Below are 23780 nucleotides of genomic sequence, written 5' to 3'. Positions count from 1 at the left end.
AGGAGTGATTTTAAAAATGAGCTGAAATTCTCATCTTCCGTAATAAGAATTCAAAAGAAAAAGTCCCAAATTTATATAAACCAATACATATCAGTATGTGCATATTATTTAGAAATTAAGATTTAAATGTCCAAAGAAACAATTTAAAAGAGTTGGAAGTAGTTGCCCCATTCACAGCATTCAGGGGCAGTCAGGGGGTGGGGTGGAATGTGGAATGCCTCAACAGGGACCACTGTTTTGTTTTTGTTTTTGTCTTTTACGACTTTGTTAGGAATAACTGACAGATACAATTGTATATATTTAAAGTGTACAACATGATGATTTCATATGCATATACATTATGGAATGATTACCAAGATCAAGATAATTAATGCAGCCATCACCTCTAGTGTTAACTCACTTTTTTGTGTGTGTGGTGAGAATGCTTAAGATTTAACTCTCAATAACTTTCAAGTATTATACAATACTGTATTATTAACTACAATCACCATGCTATAGGTTAGATCCTTTGAACTTATTCTTCTTATAACTGAAAATTTATACCCTTTAACCTACATCTCCCCATTTCCCCTCCTGCTCAGCCCGTGGCAACCACCATTCTATTGTTTGTTATAATCCTTTAATGCTTTGATTTCTTTAACTACTTGCTCATAAAACTGATTAAAACAAATTTTAATTTTAAAGAGGAAAGGAAAGGAGATGCACAGATATAAATAGTAACTGATATACAACCTACTTTTAAAATTATTCTTGACTAGGCACTCTGATCTGAAGTGCCAATGAAACTAGACGAAGCACAAAGAAAAGAAAAAAAAACAAGCTGCAAACCCTCTGAAAAAAATGCCTCTGCACCTCTAGCTTGTGTGGAGGTTGGTGTCTTCAGTGGAGTCTCCTATTGCAGGGGGACCTTCAAGATGGCGGAGAAGTAAGACGTAGAGATCACCTTCCCCCCCACAAATACATCAAAAATACATCTACATGTGAACAACTCCCACAGAACACCTACTGAACGCTGGCAGAAGGCCTCAGACTTACCAAAAGGCAAGAAAATCCCCACGTACCTGCCGTGTGGCCGACAGGGTCTTGGTGCTCCGGCCTGGTGTCAAGCCTGAGCCTCCGAGGTGGGAGAGCCGAGTTCAGGACATTGAACCACCAGAGGCCTCCCGGCCCCACATAATATCAATCGGTGAGAGCTCTCCCAGAGATCTCCATCTCAATGCTAAGACCCAGCTCCACCCAACGGCCAGCAAGCTCCAGTGCTGGATGTCCCATGCCAAACAACTAGCAAGACTGGAACACAACCCCACCCATAAGCAGAGAGGCTGCCTAAAATCATACTAAGTTCACAGACACCCCAAAACACACCGCCGGATGCGGCCCTGCCCACCAGAAAGACAAGATCCAGACCCACCCACCAGAACACAGGCACCAGTCCCCTCCAACAGGAAACCTACACAAGCCACTGAACCAACCTCACCCACTGGGGGCAGACACCAAAAACAAAAGGAACTACGAACCGGCAGCCTGCAAAAAGGAGACCCCAAACAAAGAAAGTTAAACAAAATGAGAAGACAGAGAAATATGCAGCAGATGAAGGAGCAAGGTAAAAACCCACCAGACCAAACAAATGAAGAGGAAATAGGCAGTCTCCCTGACAAAGAATTCAGAGTAATGATAGTAAAGATGATCCAAAATCTTGGAAATAGAATGCAGAAAATACAAAAAACGTTTAACAAGGACCTGGAAGAACTAAAGAGCAAACAAACAATGATGAACAACAAAATAAATGAAATTAAAAATACTCTAGAAGGAATCAATAGCAGAATAACTGAGGCAGAAGAACGGATAACTGACCTGGAAGATAAAACAGTGGAAATAACTACCACAGAGCAGAATAAAGAAAAAAGAATGAAAACAATTGAGGACAGTCACAGAGACCTCTGGGACAACACTAAATGCACCATTTTAGGGGTCCCAGAAAAAGGAGAGAAAAAGAAAGGGTCTGAGAAAATATTTGAAGAGATTATAGTTGAACACTTCCCTAACATGGGAAAGGAAATAATCAATCAAGTCGAGGAAGTGCAGAGAGTCCCATACAGGATAAATCCAAGGAGAAACACGCCGAGACACAGAGTAATCAAACTACCAAAAATTAAATACAAAGGAAAAATATTAAAAGCAGTGAGGGAAAAGCAACAAATAACATACAAGGGAATCCCCATAAGGTTAACAGCTGATCTTTCATCAGAAACTCTGCAAGCCAGAAGGGAGTGGCAGGACATATTTAAAGTGATGAAAGGGAAAAACCTATAACCAAGATTACTCTACCCAGCAAGGATCTCATTCAGATTCGAAATTAAAACCTTTACAGACAAGCAAAAGCTAAGACAATTCAGCACCACCAAACCAGCTTTACAACAAATGCTAAAGGAACTCCTCTAGGCAGGAAATACAAGAGAAAGAAAAGACCTACAAAAACAAACCCAAAACAATTAAGAAAATGGTCATAGGAACATACATATCGATAATTACCTTAAATTTAAATGGATTAAATGCTCCCACCAAAAGACACAGACTGGCTGAATGGATACAAAAACAAGACCCATATGTATGTTGTCTACAAGAGACCCACTTCAGACCTAGGGACACATACAGACTGAAAGTGAGGGGACGGAAAAAGATAGTCCATGCGAATGGAAACAAAAAGAAATATGGAGTAGCAATTGTCATATCAGACAAAATAGACTTTAAAATAAAGACTATTACAAGAGACAAAGAAGGACACTACATAATGATCAAGCGATCAATCCAAGAAGAAGATATAACAATTGTAAATATTTATGCACCCAACATAGGAGCACCTCAATACATAAGGCAAATGCTAACAGTCATAAAAGGGGAAATCGACAGTAACACAATCATAGTAAGGGACTTTAACACCCTACTGTCACCAATGGACAGATCAACCAAAATGAAAATAAATAAGGAAACAAAGCTTTAAAAGACACATTAGACAACATGGATTTAATTGATATTTATAGGACATTCCATCCAAAAAAAACAGAATACATTTTCTTCTCAAGTGCTCATGGAACATTCTCCAGGATAGACCCTATCTTGGGTCACAAATCAAGCCTTGGTAAATTTAAGAAAACTGAAATCGTATCAAGGATCTTTTCCAACCATAACACTATGAGACTACATATCAATTACAGGGGAAAAAATGTAGAAAATACAAACACATGGAGGCTAAACAATACACTACTAAATAACCAAGAGATCACTGAAGAAATGAAAAAGGAAATAAAAAAATACCTAAAAACAAATGACAATGAAAAAGCGATGACCCAAAACCTATGGGATGCAGCAAAAACAGTTCTAAGAGGGACATTTATAGCAATACAATCCTACCTCAAGAAACAAGAAAAATCCCAAATAAACAACCTAACCTTACACCTAAAGCAATTAGAGAAAGAAGAACAAAAAAAAAAAAAAAAAAAAAACCCAAAGTTCGCAGAAGGAAGGAAATCATAAAGATCAGATCAGAAATAAATGAAAAAGAATTGAAGGAAACAATAGCAAAGATCAATAAAACTAAAATCTGGTTCTTTGAGAACATAAACGAAATTGATAAAGATTAGTCAGATTCATCAAGAAAAAAAGGGAGAAGGCTCAAATCAACAGAATTAGAAATGAAAAAGGAGAAGTAACAACTGACACTGAAGAAATACACAGGATCATGAGAGATTACTACAAGCAACTATATGCCAATAAAATGGACAACCTGAAAGAAATGGACAAATTATTAGAAAAGCACAACCTTCCAAGACTGGACCAGGAAGAAATAGAAAATACAAGCAGACCAATCACAAGCACTGAAATTGAAACTGTGATTAAAAATCTTCCAACAAACAAAAGCCCAGGACCAGACGGCTTCACAGGCAAATTTTATCAAACATTTAGAGAAGACCTAACACCTGTTCTTCTCAAACTCTTCCAAAATATAGCAGAGGGAGGAACACTCCCAAACTCATCTATGAGGCCACCATCATCCTGATACCAAAACCAGACAAAGGTGTCACACAAAAAAAGAAAACTACAGGTCAATATCACTGATGAATATAAATGCAAAAATCCTCAACAAAATACTAGCAAACAAAATCCAAGAGCATATTAAAAGGATCATACACCATGATCAAGTGGGGTTTCTGCCAGGAATGCAAGGATCCTTCAATATACACAAATCAATCAATGTGATACACTATATTAACAAATTGAAGGAGAAAAACCATATGATCATCTCAATAGATGGAGAAAAAGCTTTCAACAAAATTCAACACCGATTTATGTTAAAAACGCTCCAGAAAGCAGGCATGGAGGGAACCTTCCTCAACATAATAAAGGCCATATATGACAAACCCACAGCCAACATCCTTATCAATGGTGAAAAACTGAAACCATTTCTTCTAAGATCAGGAACAAGACAAGGATGTCCACTCTCACCACTATTATTCAACATAGTTTGGGAAGTTTTAGCCACGGCAATAGGAGAAGAAAAAGAAATAAAAGGAATCCAAATAAGGAAAGAAGTAAAACTGTCACTGTTTGCAGATGACATGATACTATACATAGAGAATCCTAAAGATGCAACCAGAAAACTACTAGAGCTAATCAATGAATTTGGTAAAGTTGCAGGATACAAAATTAATGCACAGAGATCTCTTGCATTCCTATACACAACGACGAAAAATCTGAAAGAGAAATTAAGGAAACACTCCCATTTACCATTGCAACAAAAAGAATAAAATACCTAGGAATAAACCTACCTAAGAAGACAAAAGACCTGTATGCAGAAAACTATAAGACACTGATGAAAGAAATTAAAGATGATACAAACAGATGGAGAGATATACCATGTTCTTGGATTGGAAGAATTAACATTGTGAAAATGACTATACTACCCAAAGCAATCTACAGATTCAATGCAATTCCTATCAAACTACCAATGGCATTTTTCACAGAACTAGAACAAAAAATTGCACAATTTGTATGGAAACACAAAAGACCCCGAATAGTGAAAGCAATCTTGAGAAAGGAAAATATGGAGCTGGAGGAATCAGGCTCCCGGACTTCAGACTATACTACAAAGCTACAGTAATCAAGACAATATGGTACTGGCACAAAAACAGAAATATGTATCAATGGAACAGGATAGAAAGCCCAGAGATAAACCCACTCATGTATGGTCACCTTATCTATCACAAAGGAGGCAAGGATATACAATGGAGAAAAGACAGTGTCTTCAGTAAGTGGTGCTGGGAAAACTGGACAGCTACATGTAAAAGAATGAAATTAGAACACTCCCTAACACCATACACAAAAATAAACTCAAAATGGATTCAAGACCTAAAGGTAAGACCGGACACTATAAAACTCTTAGAGGAAAACATAGGAAGAACACTCTTTGACATAAATCACAGCAAGATCCTTTTTGACCCACCTCCTAGAGAAATGGAAATAAAAACAACAATAAACAAATGAGACCTAATGAAACTTAAAAGCTTTTGCACAGCAAATGAAACCATAAACAAGATGAAAAGACAACCCTCAGAATGGGAGAAAATATTTGCAAGCAAAGCAACTCACAAAAGATTAATCTCCAAAATATACAAGCAGCTCATGCAGCTCAATATCAGAAAAACAAATAACCCAGTCCAAAAATGGGCAGAAGACCTAAATAGACATTTCTCCAAAGAAAATATACAGATTACAACACACACATGAAAGGATGCTCAACATCACTAATCATTAGAGAAATGCAAATCAAAACTACAATGAGGTATCACCTCACACCAGTCAGAATGGCCATCATCAAAAAAATCTACAAACAATAAATACTGGAAAGGGTGTGGAGAAAAGGGAACCCTCTTGCACTGTTGGTGGGAATGTAAATTGATACAGCCACTATGGAGAGCAGTATGGAGGTTCCTTAAAAAACTAAAAATAGAACGACCATATGACCCAGCAATCCCACTACTGGGCATATACCCTGAGAAAACCATAATTCAAAAAGAGTCATGTACCACAATGTTCATTGCAGCTCTATTTACAATAGCCAGGACATGGAAGCAACCCAAGTGTCCATCGACAGATGAATGGATAAAGGAGATGTGGCACATATATACAATGGAATATTACTCAGCCATAAAAAGAAATGAAATTGAGTTATTTGTAGTGAGGTGGATGGACCTAGAGTCTGTCATACAGAGTGAAGTAAATCAGAAAGAGAAAAACAAATACCATATGCTAACACATATATATGGAATCTTAAAAAAAAAAAAATGGTTCTGATGAACCTAGGGGCAGGACAGGAATAAAGACGCAGGTGTAGAGAATGGACCTGAGGACATGGGGAGGGGGAAGGATAAGCTGGGACAAAGTAAGAGAGTAGCATTGACATATATACACTACCAAATGTAAAACAGATAGCTAGTGGGAAGCAGCTGCACAGCACAGGGGGATCAGCTCCGTGCTTTGTGACCACCTAGAGGTGTGGGATAGGGAGGGTGGGAGGGAGACGCAAGAGGGAAGGGATATGGGGATATATGTATACGTATAGCTGATTCACTTTGTTATACAGCAGAAACTAACACACTATTGTAAAGCAATTATATTCCAATAAAGATGTTTAAAAATAAATAAATAAAATAAAATTATTCTTTAATTTTCCAGGTGTCTATAGAGCACCTACTGTGTTCTAGGCATTATGCAAAATGCTTTGCTTTATGGCATATATAGAAGACTGCAAATCTCAAAGTCACTCTGTTACTGGGAAATCATTGATCTCCATTGTACATATTTCATGATCATGGGCTGCCTCTATACAGAAATATCTGGAAGCAAATTAAAAAGTTATATCCAAGTGAATGTAACTATTTAGTGATTCCTGGATAATTGACACAGCTGCCTGTCACTTTGCAAACATAGCCCAGTTCTATTTGGACAGAAACAGAAAAAAGTAATAGTTATTTTTAAATACTTTTGAGAAAAAAATATTAGAAGCAGAGGCTGAAACGTCATAGTTACCAACGAGTTACCTCCTTTGGAGGCAGTGGTTACCTAAAAATGTTAGATGTGACATCTGATTATTATAGGTAAGTAACTAATCTCCCATAAAAGGCCATAACGTGGTCTGAATACCTACCTTCAGTAAACCTCTGTGATAAACCCATAAAACTGCCTGGGTGCAAATCAGCTGATCCTTCTGCAAATTAGCAGAGCTCCCTGCTGGTTCAGACCTTAGTCACCAGTAAAGTTGGTTAAAAAGAAACACTCATTGTTTTTGAAGCCATTTTGTAAACCCAAAACCAATTTTTAAAAATTTTCTTCCACTGGCTAAGGAAACCAATAAACATCTAGAGTATGAAATTAAAAACATTTAAAATAAAATCTGTTAGGGAATTCCCTGGCGGTCCAGTGGTTAGGACTCTGCGCTTTCACTGCTGATGGCCTGGGTTCCCTGGATTGGTTTTCCTGTTTTCTCATTTTATATAAATGAAACTTTCTGTAGCTACTCTTTTGTGCCTGGCTTCTTCCACTCAATGTGATATCTGTGAGATTCATCCATATTACTGCAGGTAGCAGTAACTTACTCCTTTTCACTGTTGTATAGTATTCCACTGTGTGCATATACAAATGACTTATCCATTGTAGCCGTGATGGACATGTGGATTATTACCATTTGGGGGTATCATGAATAATAATGCTATGAACCTACCTGTACATGTGTTTTGTACACATATGAATGCATTTCTTTTAGGCATAAGAGTGAATTTGTTAGATTAACAGGTATGAGAATGTTGAGCTTCAGCAGATACTGCCAAAGAGATTCCCAAAGTGGCTGTGCTACTTCACAATCCCAGCACTGTATAAAAGTTTCTATTGCTCCACATCTTTGCCCACACTTGATATTGTCTTTTTTTTTTTGAATTTTTGAATTTTATTTTATTTATTTTTTTATACAGCAGGTTCTTATTAGTCATCAATTTTATACACATCAGTGTATACATGTCAATCCCAATCGCCCAATTCATCACACCACCATCCCCACCCCCCCGCAGCTTTTCCCCCTTGGTGTCCATACGTTTTTTCTCTACATCTGTGTCTCAACTTCTGCCCTGCAAACCGGTTCATCTGTACCATTTTCCTAGGTTCCACATACATGCGTTAATATACGATATTTGTTTTTCTCCTTCTGACTTACTTCACTCTCTATGACAGTCTCTAGATCCATCCACGTCTCAAAAAATGACTCAATTTCGTTCCTTTTTATGGCTGAATAATATTCCATTGTATACATGTACCACATCTTCTTTATCCATTCGTCTGTCAATGTGCATTTAGGTTGCTTCCATGGCCTGGCTATTGTAAATAGTGCTGCAATGAAAAATGGGATGCATGCGTCTTTTTCAATTATGGTTTTCTCTCGGTATATGCCCAGTAGTGGGATTACTGGATCATATGGTCACTCTATTTTTAGTTTTTTAAGGAACCTCCATACTGTTCTCCATAGTGGCTGTATCAATTTACATTCCCACCAACAGTGCAAGAGGGTTCCCTTTTCTCCACACCCTCTCCAGCATTTAATGTTTGTAGATTTTTTGATGATGGCCATTCTGACTGGTGTGAGATGATATCTCATTGTAGTTTTCATTTGCATTTCTCTAATAATTAGTGATGTTGAGCAGCTTTTCATGTGCTTCTTGGCCATCTGTATGTCTTCTTTGAAGAAATGTCTATTTAGGTCTTCTGCCCATTTTTGGATTGGGTTGTTTGTTTCTTTAATATTGAGCTGCATGAGCTGTTTATATATTTTGGAGATTAATCCTTTGTCCGTTGATTCGTTTGCAAATATTTTCTCCCATTCTGAGGGTTGTCTTTTCGTCTTGTTTATGGTTTCCTTTGCTGTGCAAAAGCTTTAAAGTTTCATTAGGTCTCATTTGTTTATTTTTGTTTTTATTTCCATTACTCTAAGAGGTGGATCAAAAAAGATCTTGCTGTGATTTATGTCAAAGAGTGTTCTTCCTATGTTTTCCTCTAAGAGTTTTATAGTGTCCGGTCTTACATTTAGGTCTCAAATCCATTTTGAGTTTATTTTTGTGTATGGTGTTAGGGAGTGTTCTAATTTCATTCTTTTACATGTAGCTGTCCAGTTTTCCCAGCACCACTTATTGAAGAGACTGTCTTTTCTCCATTGTATATCCTTGCCTCCTTTGTCATAGATTAGTTGACCATAGGTGTGTAGGTTTATCTCTGGGCTTTCTATCCTGTTCCATTCATCTATGTTTCTGTTTTTGTGCCAGTACCATATTGTCTTGATTACTAGCTTTGTAGTATAGTCTGAAGTCAGGGAGTCTGATTCCTCCCACTCCGTTTTTTTCCCTCAAGACTGCTTTGGCTATTCAGGGTCTTTTGTGTCTCCATACAAATTTTAAGATATTTTGTTCTAGTTCCATAAAAAATGCCATTGGTAATTTGATAGGGATTGCATTGAATCTGTAAATTGCTTTGGGTAGTATAGTCATTTTCACAATATTGGTTCTTCCAATCCAAGAACATGGTATATCTCTCCATCTGTTTGTATCATCTTTAATTTCTTTCATCAGTGTCTTACAGTTTTCTGCATACAGGTCTTTTGTCTCCTTAGGTAGGTTTATTCCTAGGTATTTTATTCTTTTTGTTGCAGTGGTAAATGGGAGCGTTTCCTTAATTTCTCTTTCAGATTTTTCATCATTAGTGTATAGGAATGCAAGAGATTTCTGTGCATTAATTTTGTATCCTGCAACTTTACCAAATTCATTGATTAGCTCTAGTAGTTTTCTGGTGGCATTTTTTGGATTCTCTATGTATAGTATCATGTCATCTGCAAACAGTGACAGTTTGTCTCTTGTAACATTCTTTATTTTAAAGTCTATTTTATCTGATATGAGTATTGCTACTCCAGCTTTCTTTTGATTTCCATTTGCATGGAATATCTTTTTCCATCCCTTCACTTTCAGTTTGTATGTGTCCTTAAGTCTGAAGTGGGTCTCTTGTAGACAGCATATATATGGGTCTTGTTTTTGTATCCATTCAGCAAGCCTGTGTCTTTTGGTTGGAGCATTTAATTCATTCACGTTTAAGGTATTTATCGATATGTATGTTCCTATGACCATTTTCTTAATTGTTTTGGGTTTGTTTTTGTAGGTCCTTTTCTTCTCTTGTGTTTCCCACTTAGAGAAGTTCCTTTAGCATTTGTTGCAGAGCTGGTTTGGTGGTGCTGAATTCTCTTAGCTTTTGCTTGTCTGTAAAGCTTTTGATTTCTCCATCGAATCTGAATGAGATCCTTGCTGGGTAGAGTAATCTTGGTTGTACGTTCTTCCCTTTCACCACTTTAAGTATATCATGCCACTCTCTTCTGGCTTGTAGAGTTTCTGCTGAGAAATCAGCTGTTAACCTTATGGGAGTTCCCTTGCATGTTATTTGTCGTTTTTCCCTTGCTGCTTTCAATAATTTTTCTTTGTCTTTAATTTTTGCCGATTTGATTACTCTGTGTCTCGGCGTGTTTCTCCTTGGGTTTATCCTGTATGGGACTCGCTGCACTTCCTGGACTTGGGTGGCTATTTCCTTTCCCATGTTAGGGGAGTTTTCAACCATAATCTCTTCAAATATTTTCTCTGGTCCTTTCTCTCTCTCTTCTCCTTCTGGGACCCCTGTAATGTGAATGTTGTTGCGTTTAATGTTGTCCCAGAGGTTTCTTCGGCTGTCTTCATTTCTTTTCATTCTTTTTTCTTTATTCTGTTCCGTGGCAGTGAATTCCACCATTCTGTCTTCCAGGTCACTCATCCGTTCTTCTGCCTCAGTTATTCTGCTATTGATTCCTTCTAGTGTAGTTTTCATTTCTGTTATTGTATTGTTCATCTCTGTTTGTTCTTTAATTCTTCTAGGTCTTTGTTAAACATTTCTTGCATCTTCACGATCTTTGCCTCCATTCTTTTTCCGAGGTCCCGGATCATCTTCACTATCATTATTCTGAATTCTTTTTCTGGAAGGTTGCCTATCTCCACTTCATTTAGTTGTTTTTCTGGGGTTTTATCCTGTTCCTTCATCTGGTACATAGCCCTCTGCCTTTTCATCCTGTCTATCTTTCTGTGAATGTGGTTTTTGTTCCACAGGCTGCAGGATTGTAGTTCTTCTTGCTTCTGCTCTGATATAGTCTCTTTTTTAAAAGCCATTCTAGTGTCTGTGTATCACACCTCGTTGTGATTTTAATCTGTATTTACTTGATGACTAATGATAAAGAGCACTTTTCTTATGTTTATTGGCCATGATGTTGCTCCATAACCATAGCAGGGCTCCAGCCACACTGGCTTTGCTTTAGTTCCTCAAATATATCATATTCTCTCCACCACAGGGCCTTTGCACACACTGTTCTGTTCAACCTGGAATTCTCTCCTGTCCCCTCTGACAATTCTTCATCTGATAAACTCAACTTCTAATCCTGCTTCAAATCTTGTAGCCCATCCCCAGGAAAGCCTTCCAGATTTCTAGATTGAGGCAGGTTTGTTGGGCATAGAGAACCATGGTGTTATGGGTTGGATTATGTCCTCCAAAAAGATATGTTCAAGCCCTAATCCCTGGAACCTCAGAATGTGAATTTATTTGGGAATAGGGTTGTTGCAGATGAAATTAGTTAGGCAATGATAAGGGCCCTAAACCCAATGACTGGTGTCCTTATAAGAAGGGGAAATCTGGATACAGAGACAGACATACAGAGAGGAAAGATGATGTAGGAGCACACAGGGAGACCGCCCATGACCACAGAGGCAGAGACTAGAGTGATGCCACTACAAGCCAAGGAACATCCTGGGCCGCATGGGGACCGGAAGCTGGAAGAGGCAAGGAAGGATCCTTTCCTCGCAGCCTCAGAGGGAGCGCAGACCTACAGGCACTTTGATTTCAGACTTCCAGCCTCTGAATTGTGAGAGAATAAATTCCTGTTGCTTTAAGCTGCTCAGTTTGTGACACTTTGCCATGGAGGCCCCAGGAAACTAATGCACCTGGCCCTCTCCTTCTGCCTATGCATTACAGGTTGTAATGGGGCATTCACCTGTGAGATTTTTTTTTAAAATAATTTCATTTCCCCATTACATTATCCAAGGCCAAAAAAACATCGGAGGAGGCATCCTTGACTCCTCTTTTTCTCACACCCTCTTCCAAACTTCATCCACTTCATCAGAAAAGCCTACTTTCAAAATATCCGACATCCAACCACTTCTCACCACCTCCACACTCCCGTCTTGGCCGGAGCCAGCACCACCTCTTGTCCGGGATGCTGAGGTCACCCCCTGCCACACCAGCCTTCCTCTGCTCCTTGGTAACGGGTAATGCCCGGCCTGCTGTCGGCGCAGGACACTCAGGCCACTCCCACTGCCCAAATGCTCCTCCCACAGCTACTTGAGCCCCCGCGGATCCTTAAGCCAACTTGGCACAGATGTTACCTCCCAAAAGCCCAGACCTTGATCACCTTTAACTATAACCTGCCCCTTCCCCAGAGCCGGCCCTCCTGATCCCACTGTCGGCTACAGGTTTGTTTTTCTTCTCTCCGTCACACTTATCACCTTCTAACATTCTATAAAAATTTTATTACTTTTCTTGCTTTTATGTGCCTCCCTCCCACTAGACTTTAAGCTCTCAGATGGCAAGGATCTCTGTCTGTTTTGGTCACTGAGGCATCCCAAGCATCTAGGACAGGGCTCAGTACACAGGAGGTCCTCCATAAACATTTGCTAAAAGATCAGGGACTGTTTCTAGTTTTGCTCATCATCGTCTCCCCAGGACTTGTGATTTTTAGTGCCTGCCTAGCACCAGTAAGGTCCCCAGGAGGTGGGGTTTTTAACGAAATGAATGAATACAAGAAAGAATCTGTTCTGATCTTTCTTTGCCTCCTCCCTTCCTGTCTTTCATACTCTCTCCACACAAGTCTTCTCTGCTTGTGCAGTGTCTGCTGTGTCCACTGGAGCCCTAGCTCAGAAGGACCTGCACCCCTGACTCTTAACTGTACACGTCCAGGAGACAGTCTGGCTGGCCTGCGTGTGGCTGGGCAGACAGCCCAGAGGGCCCATCCCCACGAGGCACCATTTGAGAAGGTGCAGTTGGGTTGTGCCAACTGAATGGACACGAGGTCCCATGGGGGTGACTGCTGACACCCCCTCAGACTTCTCTGGGTCCTGCCAGGATGTGGGCCTGGAAGGTACTAGGGGATGCAGAAGCCAGTGGTCAAGGAGATGAGTCAGAAGGTGGGGTGCCGGGGGAAACCACAAGCTAGTGAACACACCGAACCTTCTCGTGGGCACCTGAGATGCACAGAAAGGAGCACGGAAAACCCTACAGCCAGAAAACTTCAATCTGAGCCTCAGCTCTGCACTTACTGGCTGCCGGGTTAGGGCAGGTCAGTCAGTCTCTGACTTCAATTTCTTTTCTCTAAACCAGAGTTTCTCTCTGAGTATGCTGAAGATGAAATGAAATATTAATTTAACGAAATTTAGTAAAATAGTAAAGAAAAACCCACATGGCAAGCGGAATGGAGTCCACTTCTGCACCAGGGAGTCGGTGCTTCCAGAATGGCCTGGGATCCAAAGGTCAGGCGTCTCCGTTACTCGGGGCTCCCTTGTCCTCGTTGCCCTGCTCTGTGCACCACACTCGCATTCATGACGCTTCCGAGAATGAGACCAGCACATCAACCTCATTATGGCAAATTCTCACTTTGAACTTTCCAAAAGTCATGATTTAAAATACTCAGTCCTGCTATTCCCATAAAAATCCTAATACCCCAAATTCCAACATCTTGGCATCCAAACACTGTGTCCCAGACTGTTTCCTGAAGCCAGATGCAGAATGAAATCCCTTTATCGGAACAAGCACGACATTCCTTGGTTTGGAAACTATCCCCACTGTGATGATTTCTGCCTCTGCAGCACCCAGCACATAAACAGCCCCCAGTGAGGGCTTGTTGAGTCACAGCAAGGGTTTGTGCAGCCAGAAAGAAATGGGAGGCTGACAGGCAGAAACTGGGATGGTGTGAAGGAACAGACAGGCTTTGGGGTCAGAAGACCTCGGGTGCAGATGGTTCCAGCAACAGGCAGGAGTGGGGGAGTGCAGGGTGACGCCTGAGAAAACCGTGCTGCCCTGGGTGGTCCCCATACACTTCCCGCCCGAATAAACGTGGGGCACCAGGCGTCTCAGGGCCAAAGAGGACAAGGGGACAGATGTGTGGGATGTGCCCATGCTCGTGAACTTCGACACCAGGATAAAACTTGGTTCAATGTTCTATAACCGACTCCCTGCGGGTATATCTGAAGCCACGGGCGTTGGCCATCTTCATGGCTTACACCTCATTTCAGGTAAAAAGATGATCAGGTCATTGGCAGTGGATTCTAATATCAGCATCCAGGTGCCCTGTAGAATTTATTGAATGGAATGACTTACAAGAGTAGCTGTGTTTCGTTCCAGTGGTGCTGAGAAATGGTTCAGACAGATGCTATTATTATAACCAGACATTTCCTCATCAAAGAGGGCTAACACACGTGAGACAAGTCGTGGGCCACAGAGAGTCAAATAATGGTGACCAGGCATTGCAGAGACATCTGCAGGTGTTAATGCCCCATGGTTTTTCTTGCAACCTCAAAACACCAGCTCTTTCTTTAAAACTCTGATCAGAATATCAACTCTCTCACATTCCCGACGATAGGCAGGAATCACGGTGACATCCTGAGGTCCGGCCAGGCTCTCAGTGTTTCATTTCTTCTGATCACATGTCAGGCTTACACTTACCATAACTTAAGAGTCTTAAGAATGAAATCGAAACCCAGCCCTTCGAAATGGCAAGTGCTGCTATAAGCTGCTCAAGCTTTGCAGCTAAGAGAGCATCCAACATCACAATGGTGGTGGGATAAATCACTCAGAGAGTAGCGCTGTCTCTGACTCCACCTTGCTGAGTTTATGAGCCACGGAAAATCTCTCAGGGTCCTTAGAGGATTCTGCTGGGACAGGAGATGAGCTGCCGGTAAATGACCCACCTGAATACAGGAGTACCTCCTAAAACCAATCAAAGGCAAATGCTCCGAGTGTGATTTTAGAGGTCATTACTGAAACTTTCTCTCTGAGACCTGGAATGTTCATTTCCAAGCTGCCTGTGACTGGTCCCAGAGCAGAAGAAGCCAATGATAGTTTCTAAATGCGATCCCAGCCTCACAAGTGAGTTAGTATAAAAGGATCCTGGGCACACTGGCAGAATAATCCTAGGTGAGAGGACAAACCTTTGCTACCCTGCTGAACTGGATCTCTCCCTTGAATTCCTGAAGATCTCTCTTGTGCCAGTGTACCGAAGAAACGTAAACCAGGGCTTCTCCTCCAAGCTGATATTAAATTGACACAAGCAAAACTCCACTTGCAAAAAAGGGAAGTTGTAAGTTGAGTCATAAGGTGCTTTTAGTCTTTCAAAGTCTTATGCTTAAAATGAGGACAAAAGAATGCTATAGACTGAATACTTGTGTCCCCTCAGTATTCATAGGTTGAAACCTAATCTCCAAGGTGATGGTATTAGGATGTGGGGCCTTTGGGAGGTGATTAGGTTACGAGGGTGGAGCCCTCTTGAATGAGATTAATGCTCTTATAAAAGAGACCCCGCAGAGCTCCCTCACCCCTTCCACCACGTGAGGACAAAGGAGAAGATAGTCATCTATGAACCAGGAGGCAGGCCCTCACCAGACTCCGAATCGGCCAGCACCTTGATCTTGGACTTTCCAGCCACCAGAACTGTGAGAAATAAATCTGTGTTTCTCATAAGCCACCCAGTCTATGGCGTTCTTTTATAGCAGCCTCCAATGGACTAACACCGAGACAGGTGTTTCTGCTATAATGTGGCAAATGCAATTCAGTAAATGCTCATCGTCTGCAAAATCTTGCACTTATAAAATAAACGTTCACAGGAAAAATAAGGTTCAAAATCTATGCAGCTCTGTAATCAGAAGAACAACAACAATAAAAATCAATCAATTCCAAAAAACATCGCTACTGGTAAGGAGACATGTTAAATTGATTTAAAACAATTTTTTTAATACAGCTATAATGACAGAATTTGACCTTAAAAAAACCACAGTTAAGGCAGTATGGTGGAAGGGGGTGTAAGGAAGAATGGAAGCTGCTGGGTTGTGAGCAAATGGGCAAAGGACCTGAGCAGTAAGCATCCTAGGACAGGGCACATGGCCACCCTGAGCCAGAGCACTGCAGACTGACGTGCACCATGGACAGGACTGAGTTCTTTGGAGGCTTCTGCCCGCAGCTGTGTTGCTGGTCCCCCGGGGTCAGGGCTGCTGCCTGGTCCCACAGAACACTGATGTACTGGCAAAAATGGCACGTGAACCAACACTACTTCTGTGTCACAATGACATCATCCCATACTTGCCAATCACATATGAGCAAATCTGCAATAACAAAACACCAAGACGGCCAACCTGCCCGCACCAACCCCATCCACTTCGAGGAGACCTCAAGGCAGCCACGGTGCCCTTGGCATTGCAGCAGCTCCCCAGGAACATCTAGGAGGCACATACATATATGCAGACACAGTGCTGAAACAGCGTGGGAATCTCAGAAAAACAAGATTCACACGACCTGGGGAGGGTGACCCATGAGTAAATCAATGTGAGATAAACGTCAGAAAAGAGACTTGCACATGGTTTAATAATCATCCGGAGATGTCTAGAACACTTTAGCTGTTGCTTGGGACAGTTTTATGGGGTCGTTTGGAGCAACAGCTCCAGGTTTAAAGCAGCTTGGAGTCACATCCTGCCTCTCCTGGGAAATCTTAACAAAGTTACTCTACGGATCCATGCAGCTGTTTTCTGTAAGACAGAAGTAGTAATAATAATAGTCCTTGTCTCACTCCAAGGAATAAACGAAATAATGCAGGTAAAGCACTCAGCACAGCACCAGTAACTATCAGAGCTGCTTCCAGCTCTCCTTCTGCTGGAGACTGAGGCATCTGGAGGAAAGGGAATAAACAGGAGCTCTTCTTCTTGGCTCTGTAAGGGCCGTACAGTTCCGGTACATAAAGGGCACTTTGCAATGGTCAGGTGAGTGAATGGATTTTAATGGGCGCGAACGTGGCATTTGAGAATTGCTGAGGATGACTCTCTTTCTTCCTCCTTTTGATCCTCACGTTCCGAGAAGTTAGCAAAGGTGAGCATCTTGCCTAAAGCCTCTCAGCTCGTTAGCAGGAGGACCAGGGAGTAGGCCAAGCCTGAGTTCTGGGTGGACCACAATCACGCCTGCAGAGCCTGACCAGCAAAGGGCTGGACTGACCTCACTCACATCCTGCACTAAATGCATTTAAATACGGTTTCTAATTCCAATACCTTGCTGTTTCTCACACATAAAATTCCATTAGCTTGACAAGCCTACCAAGTACTCAGATGTGAGACAAGATACAGTTATGTTTAAACTGCATGTGTGGGAAGATGCATTTTGGGGCACCTGTGGCAGTGGAATCACGCTTCACGTGGCACCGATTCTGGAAAGTGGGACCCACTAAAGGGTGTCCTTAAAGCTACCGAACGCTTTAAGCAGAGGAGTGAGAAATTCCAGTAAATGTTTTAAAATTATAAATCATCTAATTTCACTGCTCAAGGAATCCTGTGAGTGCCTGGGACTCCCATGTTTCTGATGAGGCAACTAAGGCTCAGAGATGTGAGATAATTGTTCCAAAAGTCCCAAAAACTACATGTGTCAAGGTCAAGGTCTGAACTCAGCCTGCCTGACTGGACTGCATGCGGCGTGTCCACTCTGCCCATGGGATTCCCAACTGGAAGCACATGACCCCCATCCTCTGCCCCTGCCCCACATATTTAGGACTAACTGGGCCTCTCCATTTCTGACCGGAAGTGTGGATAAATGTGAACACTTCCTCTTTCATAAAGGATAACTTCATTTCTAGAGAAAGAATCCAAGGCATCAGATGACAGCTCCACTAAGTAATGCAGGAAGCAGGCCTGCAGGCATTTGGATGTAGCCCTGCTCAGGTATGACTTTATTTACTTGGAGGACTGCAGCCCACGATAGACGCTAGAGGCACTCGGATTATTAGCAGGTACTCCTGTCTGCACTTTGAGAGTGCATCCTCTGGTAAAACAGTGTCCAGCTGTACACATCCAAATGTTTCTTAACAGCTGTTATTAAAAAAGAAGAAGAACAAATATTTTTAAACCAACTTTAGATTTCATGAAAGTTCGTTCTGAAAACGTTCTACCTGAATTCTTCTGAACTGAAAAGTGGTTATGGTTGAGTGGTTTGAAAGTCTATTTGATGCGGTCAAGAGGAGGGAAGAGATGCTTGGAGTCGGAGCTCTGCTCAGATGTCCCCCTGCTGAGCCCAGGGGCTCCCTTGGAAGGGGTCTCATCCACTCTTGTCCAGTTCTCAGCACAGCGGCTGCCCGTAGCACGTTTACAGTGACAGCTGGGGGAATGAGTTGTCAGCTCTGCCGCTTGGAAGCTGTGAGCCTTGAGTGCAGCCTTGACGACTCCACATCGTGAGCATGAAAGGACTAACTTCTTCCCCGGAGGCTGGCTGAGACGGCGCATGTGCCAAAGGGCTTGGAAACCACACAGTTATGGATCAGTTGGGGAAAGAAACTAAAATCTTAGGGAACCACACTCTTGGAGAACCACGTAGGATGGCATGGGATCAAACGCCAAGTTGAGAAGGGGTGGGTCAGCTGGAGCCAGAACAGGAGGGAAAAGGCACCCGAGATGGGTTGGCAGAAAAACACCCCCCTCCCCAACAAAGATGTCACGTGCTAATCCTAGAACCCGTGAGTACTTGAAGTTATGTGACAAAGGGGAATGAAGGTTGCAGATGCAGTTAAGGTTGCTTGGGAGGGGGAGATGGTCCCGGACTACCCAGGTGGGCTCAATGTACTCGTAAGAGTCCTTAAAAGCGGAATACGGAGGCAGAAGAGAGAACCAGAGAGACGGCAGCCTGAGAAGGTCTCAACCTGCCATTGCTGGCTTAGAAGAACAAGGAATGTGGGCGCCTCTAGAAGCTGGAACAGGGTAAGAAACGATTCTCCCTGAGAACCTCCAGAAAGAACACAGCCCTGCCGACACCTCAACTGGAGCCCAACGAGCCATCTATCCTCCGGAACTGGAAGAGAATAAACCTGTGCTGCATAAGTGGCTCCATTTACAACAAGTTGTGAGAGCAGCACGAGGACATGATGTCACGGCTGAACCAGGGTTTACGCTGCTTGGGCAAAGTGGACGGAGGGGACGTTGCAGGCCGGGGACCTGCCTGGGAAAAGGCCTGCAGCCAGGAAGCGCGCGGCGCACGGAGGGAGCCTGGAGGAGCCCACCTTCCAGGAGCAGGACCTTGACAGCACCGAGGGCCAAGGTTACGGAGGCCTTTGAGCCTCAGGGAGGGAGGCCAGACACGATGAGCACCGCTAAGGGTCTGACCCGGCGGAACACAGCGGAAGGAGCCACAGAACAGCCTGGAGGAAGCACGTGTGGCAGAGGTGAGAAGCATCAGCAGGGAGGCGAGAGAGGACAAAGGCCACTGCCCGCCCACGGCCGCAGCGGTCCAGCCTTCTCTCCTGCCCTTTCCTCACAGACCAATCACGTGGAGGTGACCTGATCTGGGCCCAGGAAGCAGCAGCATCCTTTTTCCTAACTAGTCTCTGACGAAGACACGTATCCCGAGTCTCAGGGCTCGTTCTCTAAAACGCGGATTCTGCAGCAAGGCCCTCCCCATCGTGAGAATTAGAGCTAATTCGTGTTAAATGCCAGGCACGGAGCCTGCCCCGAGCTCAATGGACCATCGCTGTGTCTGTGGCCAGAGCAACTGGCCCTGCAGTCAGAATCCTTCCCATGGCGCCGGCGCCTGTACCTGGATGTTGAGTCTCCCCCGATGCGCCCCCAGGCCGTAGCGCTTCGAAGTGGACGCGTGGAGCTGGAAGTCTGTGATTTTTAAGGTTTCCAGACCAAGAGGCGGGCAACCTGGAAAGGACAATGCTTATTAAAAACAAGGACAGATGTTGACAGAAACGAAGTTCTGCTTTTCTAAATCTGGCCACGTGCTTCTGTGTCTTTCCCCTGAACTCCCGCTCGGCATTGCAGCCCCACTCACTGGTATGCGCAGCGTTTCCGGACCAACACTGTCGATTCAACTGTTGACATTATGCCAGTTTTCCTTCTTGTCGGCATTTCCTTTCTGGGTGTTTTTGCCCTGATATTCCTTCTGTCTGATGCTGTCCATGCTACTGTCTGAGGCTGTTTCCAATTAAGGATCCTTCCACAGTGTGACTCAGCCAGGGAGAGTTACTGGTTAGAAATTTCAGAACGATTCCATGGCTGAGGCTCTGCAAATTAATCAGAACTTGTTGATTTTGCCTCAGCAACTCTTGCCTTTGTATTGTGAATACTAATGAGCAGAGCAACAGAAAAACACAAACAAACAAACGAAAAAACTATTGTCTTCCATTCCTGGCAATACTGGTAATTTTGAGAATGGCTACTCAACACAGTTTTGTCCAAGCTGCCCCTGGAATAAGACGCTGGCACTTGGGCAGGCCCTCGGCCATCATCCCAATCCAACCCATCGTCCCTACGGATAAGAGCTTTAACAGCAGCCCTGGGGCTGGATCCCAGGCCTCCTGACTCCTGGGCTGCTATTCTCACCACCCACCCTACCACGGGGCTGGAAATCTCCAAGTGATGCTATCTTCTTCAAATCTGGCCCTGGGGAAAGAAAACAAACACTCGGGAGGAGAAGTGAACAAAATGTACTTCTGTGAAAAATCCCTAATGTAACAGAGGCAAATTTTAAAAGCCCTGTGGGTCACTGCTGAGATGGAAGTGCCCCTGGGGATCCCTGGGATACCCGGGGACGTGAGCGTGTCTGTCCATCCACAACAAACCTCTTCAGGGAAAAAGCCCTTCTGGTCCTGGGAGGCTGGAGGAGCCTGGCAAAACAGTGGCTGCAGGGCATGCTCTGTGGGCACCAGATAGAAAGTCTGTCCAGGTGCTGCAGCCAGAGGAATTCAGACCTGCCAGGACCTGAGACGCCATCAAGTCCTCCCCTTGAGTTCTCAGAAGAGGAAACCGAGGCCCCGAGACTTGAGGTGAACCACCCAAGGCGTCCCTGCCAGCGGCAGAGCCACGCCTCAGATCCCGGTCTCCAGATTCTCAGCTCCAGGCTTTCAAATGATGCCACGCTCTCCCCTGCCCACATCTGCTGGGAGGCTGCCTGTACTAGCACAGGGAAGCAGAGGTGCTGGTGCCCAGCGTGGTAAAGAGCACAAGAGAGGGGGAGACAGTGCCGCTGGCACCGGCCTGACACTGCCCCAGGATTCGGAAGGCTTCAGGTGGCCTCGTGATCATTCTCAAGATTTCTGGCAGGTCTACTCAATGTCCAAAATAAGCAAAATAAGCTGCCTTGGACTTATCCTTGGACTCACCCGCAATGTAGAACAATACCACATGGGAAAGAAAATCACACAGGATGATTAAGAAACCTGGCCAGCTCTCGAGGCCACCTCTTGATCCTTGAGGGGACATCTGCGGAACTTCAGCCACTCAGCCGCCGCCTGGACTTTGACACAGTGGGGGACTGCTGCTACCACAGCCCCAAAGGCAGTAAAGCCTAACAAAACCCACAGAATGAATCAGCCGTCTGAAGGAAACCTCCGTATCTTCAAAACGGAAACTCCAGAAGGGCAGAGAGGGTAGGAAGCAGACAAGCGGCCCCACCCCAGCCACAATTCCTGCCTTGGCCATGACCTCCAGGAGATAAGAGACAATCACACTAACACGAGGCTTCTCACTGGCAACTCCTGCATCCAAGGGCTGAGGGAAAGAAATGAGAATCTAGAACCCACTATCTGTCAACAGTCAAAAGGGCATCTTCAGACAACTGCTTAGAAAATTTACCCCACTCCCATCATAACCTCAGATTCTTGCTGAAAATACTGCTGGAATAATGTGCCACACACACACACACACACACACACACACACACACAGACACACACAGACACACACACACACACACACACACACACCCCCCACATGGTACAATAAGAGCTGAGTGCTCTGCGCAGTGACTCCCCCCAAAAGAGCCCAGTGCACTCTACCTGCCAAAGAACTCTAAAAGCAATGCGAAGTTGAAGCAAGGAGCTAGAATTCCTGTGGTTTTAAATTCTCAAAGATACATCCGGCCCCTGTCCAGAGAGCAGTCAGTCATTATACCACCTCCCAACAAGGCAGGACTTTTCTCCATCTTTAGAAAATATTACTGAGGAAGCCAGGGGTGCTGCCTCGAGGATCAAATAAATGGAGGAGACACAAGTGTTTCAAAGCTTAATTTAAATCTCCACAATCAGAAAGTCAAAAGGCCAGGCAGAGTGATGGCATCATCACTGGAGCTTGATATGTTGGTATTATGATCAAGATTATAATGTCAATTGAGGAGATAATTACTAGGTTGAAAGAGTGCTTGAAATCAATGGGAAGCTCATTCCCAGCTCTTCACCCCTCCCCTGTGTTCTAAGTCCCCAGCCAGGCTGCACTGAGGTGGCTCTGGCAGTAACTCAGCCAGGACTCAGCTCCTGGGCCAAGCTGTTCCAGCAGCAGCCCCTGAACAGCCCTCGAGACAGCTCCCTGTTCCTCCTCCAAAAACAAACAAAACCCTTTATCATCAAATCACATTTTTGTTATTTCAAAGAGGAAAAAGACTCTAATCCTGAGAAGCATGTGGGTGAGGAGAACATGAAAAAAAATGTGTGAAAAGAACACTTCAGGAAAATATTAATTAGAGATGGGAGATGTGTCATAATCTAGAAGAAAGAGTGACAGTCGTCAAAGATGACTCGACTTTTCTCTTCCAGGCAGCGTGGCTCCTGAGAACACCCTGTGCTGAGTGGGGCGCTGCTTCCCAGGCCTGAGCTCTGTTCCCAGGACGTGGGCGAAAAGGGGACCCTCTGCCTCATTCCACACCTCCCCTTCGACAAGTGCACACGGGCACACACACGTTTAATTAAATCTGTCCCTGGCTAACATTCTCTGCATTGCAGCCACTTTACAAAATGGACATTAGCACTATGGCATATATTTATTATTCTCACCACCATCAATTACCCTATGTGCACACCAGCTCTGTAACAAATCAGAAGTGCTCATGGCATTTAATTTTGTGACCTGTAAGTTATGGAGCACAGTCAGGCTAGAGTGCATAAGTTGGAATTCTGAATCAGGAGTATCAACCCCAACACCCTCAATGCCCTAAATCTGTCTGCAGGGGAGGCTGTTATGAGAGCCAAGGGAATCATTTTAAAAGGTTTGGGAAGCAATGCAAGCAACTACCATGAGCCCGACCCTCTGAAGACACTGTCATTTAATCTTCACAAGAACCGTGAGAGATGGGCATTACCATGCCCATTTTACACGTAAACAAAGACTCAAAGAGGCTTACACAGAGTTAAGCAGCTCCTAAGTATCTGAGTTAGAATTTGAAAATCAAGTGTGACACAAAATCCCAGGCACGGTCTTTACGTCACCTCCCTTTGACCTGAAAACTCAACAGGGTGGTACAAATGCCAAGTTGCATGGTGGCATTTGGGGTCACAGGGAAGACAGGAATTGAGGCTGGGACGGGGGTCACCAGTTGGCAGAGGGGAGCTGAGTCCAAGGT

General features: G+C 43.5%; 1 protein-coding gene across 2 annotated transcripts in view; it reads right to left on the bottom strand.

Moving 5' to 3' along the window:
• CPXM2 (carboxypeptidase X, M14 family member 2) overlaps positions 1-23780 on the bottom strand; it is a 129735-nt gene that overhangs the window by 79093 nt on the left and 26862 nt on the right. For both annotated transcript variants that reach the window (XM_061185918.1, XM_061185849.1), the window contains exon 3: positions 19981-20090. In XM_061185918.1, coding sequence (XP_061041901.1) covers positions 19981-20090 — 110 coding nt within the window. The remainder of the gene's footprint in view (positions 1-19980; positions 20091-23780) is intronic.

The sequence above is a fragment of the Eubalaena glacialis genome, chromosome 1 (genome assembly GCF_028564815.1).
Source record: "Eubalaena glacialis isolate mEubGla1 chromosome 1, mEubGla1.1.hap2.+ XY, whole genome shotgun sequence".
Classification (NCBI taxonomy): Eukaryota; Metazoa; Chordata; class Mammalia; order Artiodactyla; family Balaenidae; genus Eubalaena; species Eubalaena glacialis.
Note: the sequence above shows the minus strand (reverse complement) of the source record. Positions and strands in the feature narration are given on the sequence as shown.